Source organism: Cynoglossus semilaevis, chromosome 10 (genome assembly GCF_000523025.1).
Source record: "Cynoglossus semilaevis isolate Cse_v1.0 chromosome 10, Cse_v1.0, whole genome shotgun sequence".
Taxonomy (NCBI): domain Eukaryota; kingdom Metazoa; phylum Chordata; class Actinopteri; order Pleuronectiformes; family Cynoglossidae; genus Cynoglossus; species Cynoglossus semilaevis.
In genome coordinates, this window is record NC_024316.1 from 3,308,121 (window position 1) to 3,319,527 (window position 11,407).

Sequence of the window (11,407 nt, forward strand, 5' to 3'; positions counted from 1 at the left end):
GTACTCCAACCTGCAGGCAACAGAAGGTATACTTTTTACTGTAGGTTCTACAACATATTAATAATTGTAAAAAATCACATTTCATAGATCGTACTTGCGTGTCCTCTTCCAGAAATAGCAGCTGATACTGATAAGAATCACAGCAGCTAATACTCCTGCCATCACGCCAAACCTGAGCCAAAAGTCCAGACTCACGCAAGCACTGACTTTTTGTGCAGGCAGCGTCTCTCCTCCAAAACACTGCAATGGCTGCTGCCACACGTATGTGGTTTTCTGAAAACACATGAGGAAACGTTGAATTAGTAAATAATAATAATAATAAATATTTATTTTACTGCATATTAATATTAATTTGTTTGACATTTATAATGATAAGATTTACTAAAGAATTTAAACCTTGTGTGTATGCACACTGTGTCAGTGTCTGTGCATCTGTACCTGTATTCCCTGGATACAAGCGCTGATGATTTCTTTGTAGTGGCTTTTGGTGCAAAGTGGACAAGCGTGCTGACTCCTCCACAGCAGGTGGAAAACACAGCCATCACACGTCCCCTCTGAACAGTTACTGTGAAGGGAAATCAGCGGACAGCAGCATACACAAGCATTAATATAGTGAGTGTCAACCTGTGCATGTGTCAAATGTGACTTATCTATCAAAATATAACATGTACTTTTCACATCAAAATGTTGTCTGGATGATCCGCTCCACTAGAAACAGCTGAGCTGTAGAAGGCTGTCACATACCTTGGCAGAGTGAAGTGGTCTTTGACAGACACTGTGGGATCACATCGCAGTCTGACGGCGGCCGCTCTGCCCTGCTTACACGCCTGAGTCGTATCACTGGACCTGGACACGTCACGTATATGACAAACAGGGATGTCTTCATCATTTCACACTGCAATTTGTTAATGTTGTACTCATCACATTCCTTACAAACTCTATTTACTGCATTTATGGACATGTTCTATAATCCACATAAGGTTCCAAAAGGTTTGAAAGTGAGCTTAGATTTTAAGTTCACTCACTTGTAGTAGAATATGACATCTGGTAGGCTGGACTCAGATGGAAACAACCCTTCTGGTGAAGAGATGCCGCTCCGTGTTGTGTCTGTGGTCACACCTTTAGAAGGACAACATGTAAACGCCTCATTATACTCCACTGGTTTTTAATGAAAACTCCTCAAAGCAGCTTTTTAAAGTTGACTTTTTTAAAATATTGTCTGTAGGGGGCACTAGTCTCTTGTTAGTCACTGAACTAAGTCACAAACATAAGGAAAGCATAGGGTCAATATCTAACTGAAACCACAACATCAGGTTAGGGTTAGCATCATTCTGAATGTGCTGTTGGAAAACAAAAATATAAATTCTTCTATTTGTAGACAGTAGTCCATACCAATGAGTGAGTCTCCAATCACAAAAGGCTGGGAGGACACTACATTTTCACTCCTCGATCCAGAAGGAACTATTGTGGATTGGCAGATGTAACCTTTGACCTTCTTTGTACTTCCTGTTACGTTGTTAACACAGGTAGCCGGCGTTCGGTCCTGTAAGAGAAACGTGATGAGTTCAGGGTCACCACAGAGGAATTTCACTGGGTCACACAGCTGCGTCACCTCTTTTCCACACAGAGCCACATTAAAACGCTTGGAGTATTTGACGCCTCTGCTGGTGAAGAGAGTAACGGTGTTGAAGCCGGTGACATTGGCCAGAGAAGAGAAGTCGTAGTGCAGCAGTTCTGCTTCTCTCGACTGAATGTCCAGAGTGCAGTCATTGAGGCAAGATGAAAAAGCCTGGAGGAAAGGAACAGGAAGTCAGCTCCTTTTATTATAGACGCTACTGAGGGAGTCATTCACAAAACAGTAACAGGTTTTATCATTTTCCAACTTTTAGGTTGTCAATATGTGCAAGTTTATTTTACTATTTAAAACTAGAGTGTGTTTGTTTGTTTTTTTAATGTTGCACACCCACAGGGGTCCCACCCCACACTTTGGGAACCCCCAGTCCTCCCCTACAGTTAAAATGATTCAGTTGCATGAATGAAGAAAATCACATCAGACCAAACTGACCATATGTAAGGGAACTTTAGTAGACAAACTGTAAACATAACTGTTTGCATTTGGCCATGACACAATCCCAGTGTATAACTTTTTTTTCTTCATTTAGCAGAAACTTTTATCCAACATGCCTTACAGAGTAGGATTAACATTATTTTCTTAATTTAGCAGACACTTTTATCCAATGTGCCTTACAGAGTAGGATTAACATTATTAAATATGTGGTTCCTCTGGGAATCAAACCCAGGACTCTCCGCTCTCTGAGGCAGGCATGCTAACCGCTACACTACGGAACCAAATTCCATCTGTTTGACTGAATATGCTCTCATCGTGTTCTTACCACGTCACTCTTTGTGTTTGGACCACACTGAACGCAGGCATCTTTTCCCACCAGCTGATCACTCCTGATGTAAGAGTTGGACGGACAGCTCTGACACTCTCCTGTCCCACTGGCCATGAAGTGTCCCGGAGGACAGGGAACACAGGCAGAGTTGTCCACGTTAGAACTCAGGGCACAGCGATGGCACTCCGAGGCCACTCCTCCGATCACATTGGTGATGTGGACGGAGTAAATCCTCGCCACATCGCTGCTGTAGACCCTCTCCTGTTAATGTTCAAGTTGAAAAAAATAAAAATAGTAATTGGTAAATTATACTGTCCCTGAATAATAATTATATCATATTATAGTATAAAAATGAAGGTGAATGACCTTTAAGACGTTTTAAAATCAAAAACAACACAGAATGCAGAAGGAAACCAAGACAGGGATCTTCCCAACCAGTGTGATTCATACTCAATGCAAAGGTCATTTGGGTTTAATCACAGCAGATCCATAGCTCCTGTCTGCCCTCTAGAGGTCACTGCATTTTTACCTCCATAAATAAATAAAAGAGCAACAGTCATCCTTCCCTCTCATCACTGTTCTGCTGGAGCTTGTTGACAGGCTTTAAATTAGATTAAAGGATTCTGTTAGACCAGATGAGACTTTTTCTTTAGCTTAGAAACGTGGCTGTGTATAATGTACCCAGAGAGCAGTCCACAAATTCAACTGCACAGACTTAGTTTTTTTTTTTAGCACAAATGATTTCACTTTCAGGAATATTTTCACTTATGGTTAAAAACAAAGTAACAAAAGGTTTCACAGCAACGTATCTCAAACTTTGTCCTAGTAAATATCGAATGGCAACATCTTGAAAAATCATAGAACACAACAAAGGGAGGACTCCTCAGCAAACGCCTCCCATTTGTCTCACCGTGGTGTAGGTCGACGTTCGTTGAAATGACCACGTGAAGCTAACGCTGCTGTTGCTGTGGATCAGGTGTGAGTACGACTGTCTGCTCTGGCTGCCGTTCCACTGCTCCACCAACTCGTTGTTCCACTGGTTATAGCCCTGCAGAAACCACAGCACATTCATACTCAGGTCAGGCTGAACGTTGTTGCTGTTATAATGTCAAAAAAAAAACGCTGTTTCCACTCACAGCGGAGAAGAACAGTTTACAGTCGGCCGTGCACACAGTGTCAAAGACGAAGGTGATGCGAGACAGTTTGTTCCTTTCGCCGCTTTTAGCCGCTGTTTCAAGTGACCTGTAGAGACACGTGACATGTTGTTTGCTTAGTTTTACACCGTGTCTTTGTACATGCAGTAGTTGTTATGCATGGAGTGTAATTATGTGTAAATATTGGCTCCACCTGTATCCAGGAACACTGAGTGTCAGCATCAGAATGTCTGTGTCCCGGTCTCCAGGCGTGGTGTAGATATAGTCTCCAGCCACGGCCCAGGCTGCAATTAAAATAAATAAATAAATAAAGGTCACATGATCACATGATCTTAATGAACCAATGGATTTTAAACACTCTTACACTTATAAAACTGAACTGGAAATTGAATTAATCTGAATCTAATTATCTTTCCCACCCATTTGTGTAGATTTTTATATTAAATGTTGAAATCGAAGTCCTAACCTGGTTGTTTTTAGTTCACTTCCCTGAAGATTGGTCCTACCTGTGCTCTGATCAGAGTCAATCAAATCCTCCGTGAAGACAAACGTCTTCATGTTGTCAGGCATCGTGTTCCACCATTTGTACTCAAAGTTAAAGACCGGCTCAGTTCCCACTGGACACTCCTCACAGGCTGTGAGCAACACAGGTTTAAATTCAGATTTAGAAGGATACAGTGTACAGCCATGTTCAGTATGATCCACAGAGAGAAGAAAGCACCATCCTGATTGGTTACCTGTTCCGTTAGAGTACAGGCCACTGGGGCAGGGCTCACAGGTGGAGGAGGTGGAGGTAAAGAAACCTGGGTTACACGGTGGACAACTCTGTTTCTCTCCTGAAGCAGGAAGCGTCACTGATCCTTCCAAGGTCTCGTTGCAGATTTTGGGGTCATTCCACTTGTACATGAGCTGCGTCTAAGAACAAAAGTCCACAAAGATATTTGAAGGGACGTGATTTCTCTTCAAACATGTGTGCCCATATACTGTTCATTTCACTTGACGTTACCTGACCATCGGAGTCACATGGAGTGTGGGTGTAGAAGTAGTCACTGCTTGTACAGAGTGGTCTGGGTTCACAGCTCCCTGAACCAGCCGCTGGAAAACAAATGATAGAAGTCATTTGTTTATTCATCAACTGTTTTTATTCTCTGGGCTTTGTTAGTACGGTGTTTCTCTACTGGTGGTTTGTGACCCAAATGTCGGTCGTCAGGCTAAAGTAAATGGGTCACAGGGTTAGATAATCCAGTTTTATCACACACAGTGATTCAGCTATAACAATTTACACAAAGTACCAATTCAGCTATAACAATTTACACAAAGTAGAAAAAAATGTGTATTTTGTTGAGTTCACTTGTCCTTTATTATCCTCAACTACATGGTGTTTGGTCCACATGTTGCTTCACATACAAACATTTCTACCTGCATATTTATCTGGTTCACACTGATGGCAAACTGTGGCACCCTTTGTGGAGTAGGTATCAGCGGGGCAGATGGCACAGCGGGCAGCTCCTGGACTGGCACTGTGGTAGCCAGGTTTACAGTAAAAACACTCAGAGGTGTAGGCCACACCTGGAAGGAAACCAGGGACTCACTTATATGAACAGGAACAGGAAATGAGAAAAGGGAGGAAGATTAAAGGTGCGAATGTACCAGAGATGGCGATGTTCCTCAACTTGACTGGTTTGACACCTCCACCCAGCATGTAGGACGTGGACCTCCAGTACAGCACATTAGTGCCCTTGTTCAGTTCAACCTACACAGAGTCGGGGTTAAAGAATTAAAGAGGAGCGGGAGGGACGCGTAAGGAGACGTTGGCTGGTCTCAGACCAACCTCGTATTTACTCCATCCCTGCTGGTCTGAAATCTTCATCCACCTGCTCTCTGACTCTGTCGACTGACACTGGTCGTTCTGGATCTAAAACGGAAAAATAAACATAAAGGCAGGAGGTGACCACATTTTCCTCACTGCAAACGTGTGTCTCGTTTAACTTCAGCAGTCACTTACGAAAAACTCAAAGTAAATACTGTTGTCCTCGTAGAAATACTCGAAGGACACGGTTCCTGCTTGTTTTAGGTTCACGGCGTAGGACAGCACCACACTGCACTCGTCTGTGTTTGAGACGATGAAGTCGCCCTTTGGAGTCCAGGTGGAGCTGAAATAGAAAAAAAATATTAAGCCTAATGATAAATGTCTGAAGAGGAATTTAAAATACAGAAAGAAAGACTGTGATCTGCAGACAGTAATGAGTAAAAATAAAAAAGTGAATTATTTCACTAACTTGGAGCAGTCTGTTTGGCTGTCCCAGTCGTTTGTCATCACCCCGTGGGTGATGAAACCAGCAGGCAGACTGTCCCACTCATCAAAAGCCACTCCTGTGCCCAGAGAGTAGGTCCCTACTGCACACTTCTGGCACTCCTGCGTCTGCATGTTGAGAAACTCACCCTCGCTGCATGAAAAGGCTTTGTGCAGGTAGAAGAGAAGAGTCACAGGAACGCAGTTTATTAACATGAACATGAACAGAACATTCCAGTCAAACGTAGGTGAGAAACTCACTGCACTGAGTGCCTTTGACTGGGTCTGGGAGACCGGTGCACGTGTGTTCCTTGTTGGGGACAGCCACTCTCCATCTTGACCCCAGGACGTCACACGCTGTGTACTCAAAGTGATAGTCCGACTGCAGCAACATGACACAGCTGTGAGTTTCTCACACAAAGACACATGTAGTCATACACGCAGATTACAAAAACCTACAGAGTCCGTTTTAAAGATGATGAATTAAAGCAGGGTGTACATCAAGGTTTCCTTACTTAAATGAAGATGACATTAAAATTCTTATAACAACCTTTTTAAATAAAGCTACGTCAACTTCAAATAAATTTATAACTAGCCTAGATGGAAATTGTTGTCATAGGGCAATTCATTTTACAATAGTTTTTTCCAATAAAATCATTTTAAATAAGTATGATAATAAGAAAGTATATAGCTTAATATTACCAAGATATATTTCAATTATTTTCCTAAAAAAAGAATGTAGCGACATAAACATTAGCATGCCTTAAGTTAGTTGAAAATATAGGACAAAGCATGTTTAAATATACAGTACCTTTCAGAGCAAACCATGTAAGCTTTACAAGGCCACATTTTGATCAAAATAAATTCAAGTATTGAAATAATTAAGGAATACATAAGGAATAATTGTAATGTGTTAGCAATACAAGTTAAGATAGCCGAGCAGAGCTAAATATTTGCAAAATATAGATAAAAGTTATCACAGAAATACCTAAAATATATTTAGTAATGGAGCATATAAAACATAGAAACACATAGTTAACTTCAGTGTACACAAAAACTGCTAGCAGATCAAAAACCACCAACATAAACGTATGCTTAGAAAGTTTGGTATAAATATTCATGAAGTGGCAACAGGAAGAGTCAAATTAGCATCTATGCTAAAATACTGTAGGTCAAGACAAACCACCGTGGAAAACGCTTGTTCAAACTTATAAATAGATTTATTGCGTTACTACTTTGATATTTTACCTCTAAAAACCAGCCCAGCCTCTTTAACAAACAACAGTCAGAGCCAATATTTACCCAGTAGGCTGCTTCAACTGTTACAATCTCGTTATTCAAGGTGTCCTCACCTGCAGGCTCTATCTGAAGTCAGTTGAAATGTAGGAATGGTGACTCAACGGAACCTTGGGTAAACATTTATCTTCTGCACTGTCACACAAACTTAGAGGAAAAACTCAAAGCAGAGAATCCACTGTTGTGGACCACGCCCTCAGTGATGTTTGTGGAAATTAAAGCGTTTGTTGATCTGACACACCAGGAACAATGAAAAGTCACCAACGAGGTGGTGGGATTAATAGTTAACACAAACACAGCAGCAGCAGCAGCAGCAGCAGCAGCAGCAGCAGCTGTAACGCCTCTTCTGCTGTGTTTTTCATTAGCGCTGCTACATTAGCCGAGCAGGTATCAGATGAACGAGGATCTGGCGTTAAAATGCATCATACTGCTGATGGGCATCGGCCCAATCACCTACTTTGAACAAACATGAGGAAACCAAGGCAACGGGCCATCATGACCAATGGGTCTCACGGTCAGTGGACTGGTGTGGAAACAAACTGTTCCACCACAGATCAACTGACAGTGTGTTTCGCACACTCTCAGGGGATTTCTCTGTTTTTATATCAGAAAAAGATTTGAATATAATCCAAAAGTGCTGTTAATATGGAAAGGGGACGCCACGGAGCAGAGCAGACGGTGGAGCATACGTAGGATCTAGTAAAAGAAGTGTGTGAGAAGTGGAACTGCCCAGGAGGACAGCTGCAGACAGTCACTTATAAAAGCAAACATATGTTCAATTCCCATAGATGGTGGTCCCTAACTGCACTGTTGAAAATCAACCATTTAAAAAAAACAATTCCTCTTTTTTCCAAATACAATGTTTACATTTTTTTATCTCTTGTCTTTTCTAAATATTCTTTAAATACTTTATATACGTACATAAATAAAACAGTTGACATTTTTTCACTGATATCCCAAGTTTTCGTTGACTTTACATGTTAACAGGCCTGTCTGTTAGAGTTAGTCTGCTATTTTTAGCTGAAATGCGCCTTAAATGATCTTCATTTATGGCTGCAAAATCAAAATCAATAATTTGTTATTAAATGCTTAAATTAAACAATTGTTTGTTTCCATTGGTCGACAAGACATTTGGTCTAGTTGGAAAAGTTATGTCAATTTATACAAGTTCAGATCAAATAATCAAAATTTTAAAAAGTTTTCAACTCAATTTAACAGTCGACTAAACTAAACTTTGCAGCATCTGTTTTTGGAACTTCTAGTTGAATGACTGGGTGAAAGCCTTTACAGTGGTATATAAGGATTGAATTAACAGTGTCTCTGTAACAAAGCTCACCTCTTTGCACAGCGGCAGGTCCTCGGCTGAGGCCACTGTGAGGAGCAGCCACAGTAAACCGAGCCTCAGGTTCATCAGGCCGTGTTCCATTGTCACCAGATGTCACGGTGAGAGTGATGTAGACTTCACCTGCTGCTGCTGCGGCTGCTGCTGCTGCTGCTGCTGCGGCTGTTGACGTTGACTGCGCAGGTCATCCTGCCTCTGAAGGAGGAGGTGAAATCATTCTGACAGCTGATTGGCTCTGGTGTCTAATTCTAATCAAGGGATCTTCATATACTTCTCAATGTGTCACTGGAAGTACAAGGGTCAAAAAGTTAAGATACAAATGGATATATATATATGTATATATATACTAAGTTTAAAAATAATAATTTATAAGACCACCTTGAATATGAAATAATAATAATTCAGTCAGTCAGTTCGTTCGTTCGTTCGTTTGTTCGTTCGTTATATAATTACATTGTCATTGTACGTACGAAAATGTACGAACTCTTGGTTTTATTTTGAAAGTTTTGACCGGAAATTGTCGGTTGCCTGGAAACGAACTTTTGTAAACACCTGGATACAGTTTTCTGATTTCTTCTGACTGTCTTGTCATTAATAACGATGTCGGGCCGTGATCCTTTCTCCTCTCCACGGCTTGAAAACGATTTAACTTTGAGTGGCATCAGGCCGCAGCAGGTCAGTGTGTTATAGTCTCGAAAAGATACCAAGCTGGTGTGTAAAAAAGAAGGACTTTTTTAAGTATAGGTAAAATATAATTTATAAAATTAGTTTTTTACAACAAAAACGTGCGCGTCCCTTTCCTTTTGTTTCATTCTCATCCACTACATATCCGACTGCAATAATAATGATTGGTGACAATTCTTACCTCAACTTTATTAATGTCTTGAGTCGTTTAAAAAATAGAATCGTTTTTAAATGTTATGTCTCAGCCTCAGGTTAAAATGTTAGTTTTCATCGAATAAATGTTTTGTTTCTTCATTCCCGTTGTAGAAGAAATCCTTCCAGAAGCCAACACACATGGCTCAGAGAGATGAACCCTGGAGTCGCCTCCACGACAGAGCTACGATGGCCAGCACTCGGCGGAGTGTCACACACCACGAGCGTCAAGTAAGAGCCGGAGAGCAGCCATCGACCTTCACTTCTGAAGCTTATGTAACGTCCTAAGGCCGACAGCTTTTTTTATTCTCCTTTTTTTTCCTCCAAAGGCTCCAAACGACAGCCTGGACTTTCAGCTGAAGTCTGTCTACGATCACAACAAGGACTTCTTCCCAACTAAGACCCAGGTCTTCTACCAGAAGGAGACACAGGATCACAGGTGCTGAGAGTACTGTATATACTGTATCTCATGCCTTTGTATAGACTGGAGTATTTTGGGAAAAAAACTTAACTTAAAATCTGATTTTTCTTCTTTCTGTACAGTGAAGATGAAAAAAAAACTTAACTTAAAATCAGATTTTTCTTCTTTCTGTACAGTGAAGAGAACAACCACAGTTGCGAGGGCACAGCTCAGGAGGAACAGGCAGACATCAGAGTGTGGGTCGACCACCAGAGGCGCTCCATTCACAGCATCAAGTGAAGCAGAGAGAACAGTCACGTGACTACAGGTTACAGCGAACCATAGCTTTACTCAACAAAATCCCACAAGTGAAAATACGATCATTAAATGTATTAAAATGGTGCAAATTATTTGAAAAAAAAGTGAATCATTTTAAGTTCTGCTGCTATTTAACATGAACTTCTGGATTTCACCTTAGATTTTAGTATTACATGATGTTACACATGACGTAAAATTAGATTCTCCTCAGTGATACCACTCATATATTACAGTTTAGTTGTAAGGAACTGGACTTCTTCTTCGAGAATTGAAAATACAGGTGTTATTATTGCAGTGCCTGTATTTAATGTTGTTTCCAAACACACTTTTTTTCCAATTTACTTTTTAAAAAGAGAATAAGTGTTTTAGATTAAACAATGTTGTAACTGACTTAATGTGTGTAATGTAAAAATTAAAATTCTCTATTCAATCTATATCTAATCTTTTCAAGTCAAGAACATCTCTCAAAATATATATTTAAAGCCCATTGACTAAAGGTAACACACACCAACTAGCAGCACTCCAATATTTTATTCCAATATACAAACAAGTATTTACATATAAATGTGCAAACAAACTCAAACAATCTCGCTGTATTTTTCTGTTTGCAGAGAATCTGTTTATAAACCTTGGTCACACCTTAATAAATTTTGACGGTCAACAGGCGATTGTTGCTCTGTTTTATACAATAACGTTATAAAAATAGAACTCTTCTTTTAAAAGATTAATATGATAAATGTGCTTATCTTTAAAAAAAAAAAAACTCAGAATGTATTCACTCAGATTTTGAGCTGCACAGTCACATATTTGGTGAGTGAGTGACTCGGCCTGGTCAGGTGGTTTCACGCTCGGGCTTTTCTCTGCAAACACCGTTTGATCAATGCCTTCTCGTTCCACTGACTCGGGGGAAGCATGTAAGGACCGTTGTGAACGCACAGGATTGTCATCTCATCAGCGTACTGAAGATTCTGCAGCAGCTGGGAATTGGAAAAAACAAATACAAGAATTTTATATTACTCAAAATAATTTCAAGATCAATTTTCTTTTCTTACACCATACAGTCATTTTTGCCTTCATCTATTTTAAGCGCTCAAAAAGACACTAAGACTCACTTTGGGTGTGATAAAGAAATACTGGGACGTCGTCTCTTTGCAGGCAGTACGCACCACGATATCAAACACTCTCCTCTCGTTGACAGGATCCATTCCCTGCACACAGAAGGCAATGAAGAGGTAATATAAACACACACTGTGTGTTAGGAGTTTTGTTTTTTGTGGTTCTTAAATGTGTGTTTTACCTGGTTGATCTCGTCCACCACCCTGAAGGGGCAGC

The 11,407-nt window shown here is 40.5% G+C and overlaps 3 protein-coding genes across 3 annotated transcripts in view; 1 reads left to right on the forward strand and 2 right to left on the reverse strand.

Moving 5' to 3' along the window:
* Nucleotides 1–8,635, reverse strand: part of elapor1 (endosome-lysosome associated apoptosis and autophagy regulator 1) — a 9,631-nt gene extending 996 nt beyond the window's left edge. Inside the window, exons 1-21 of the mRNA XM_025059079.1 lie at nt 8,476–8,635; nt 6,105–6,225; nt 5,830–6,010; nt 5,556–5,703; nt 5,382–5,465; nt 5,201–5,303; nt 4,970–5,119; nt 4,557–4,645; nt 4,288–4,465; nt 4,057–4,185; nt 3,744–3,834; nt 3,533–3,638; nt 3,307–3,444; nt 2,394–2,657; nt 1,613–1,789; nt 1,393–1,543; nt 1,026–1,119; nt 745–846; nt 439–565; nt 95–273; nt 1–21 (exon numbers count right to left, since the gene is read on the reverse strand). The exon at nt 1–21 is cut by the window's left edge and continues 145 nt beyond it. Coding sequence (XP_024914847.1) covers nt 1–21; nt 95–273; nt 439–565; nt 745–846; nt 1,026–1,119; nt 1,393–1,543; nt 1,613–1,789; nt 2,394–2,657; nt 3,307–3,444; nt 3,533–3,638; nt 3,744–3,834; nt 4,057–4,185; nt 4,288–4,465; nt 4,557–4,645; nt 4,970–5,119; nt 5,201–5,303; nt 5,382–5,465; nt 5,556–5,703; nt 5,830–6,010; nt 6,105–6,225; nt 8,476–8,565 — 2,723 coding nt within the window. The 5' untranslated portion in view covers nt 8,566–8,635. The remainder of the gene's footprint in view (nt 22–94; nt 274–438; nt 566–744; nt 847–1,025; nt 1,120–1,392; nt 1,544–1,612; nt 1,790–2,393; nt 2,658–3,306; nt 3,445–3,532; nt 3,639–3,743; nt 3,835–4,056; nt 4,186–4,287; nt 4,466–4,556; nt 4,646–4,969; nt 5,120–5,200; nt 5,304–5,381; nt 5,466–5,555; nt 5,704–5,829; nt 6,011–6,104; nt 6,226–8,475) is intronic.
* Nucleotides 8,636–8,992: 357 nt separating this feature from the next.
* Nucleotides 8,993–10,734, forward strand: cfap276 (cilia and flagella associated protein 276). Its single transcript, XM_008318180.3, has 4 exons — nt 8,993–9,156; nt 9,472–9,588; nt 9,687–9,796; nt 9,955–10,734. The coding sequence occupies exons 1-4, from the start codon at nt 9,082–9,084 to the stop codon at nt 10,055–10,057; spliced, it is 405 nt and encodes a 134-aa protein (XP_008316402.1). The 5' UTR covers nt 8,993–9,081; the 3' UTR covers nt 10,058–10,734.
* An 88-nt stretch (nt 10,735–10,822) lies between these two features.
* The window catches only part of smc5 (structural maintenance of chromosomes 5), an 8,668-nt gene continuing 8,083 nt past the window's right edge, over nt 10,823–11,407 (reverse strand). Inside the window, exons 23-25 of the mRNA XM_017035680.2 lie at nt 11,373–11,405; nt 11,188–11,283; nt 10,823–11,052 (exon numbers count right to left, since the gene is read on the reverse strand). Of these exons, the coding sequence (XP_016891169.1) occupies nt 10,918–11,052; nt 11,188–11,283; nt 11,373–11,405 (264 nt within the window). The 3' untranslated portion in view covers nt 10,823–10,917. The remainder of the gene's footprint in view (nt 11,053–11,187; nt 11,284–11,372; nt 11,406–11,407) is intronic.

Coding starts and splice junctions, on each gene's coding strand:
- cfap276 (XM_008318180.3), top strand. CDS start 9,082: ATGTCGGGCCGTGATCCTTTCTCCTCTCCACGGCTTGAAAACGATTTA. Junction 9,157..9,471: donor GTGGCATCAGGCCGCAGCAG/GTCAGTGTGTTA, acceptor TTCCCGTTGTAG/AAGAAATCCTTCCAGAAGCC. Junction 9,797..9,954: donor AAGGAGACACAGGATCACAG/GTGCTGAGAGTA, acceptor CTTTCTGTACAG/TGAAGAGAACAACCACAGTT.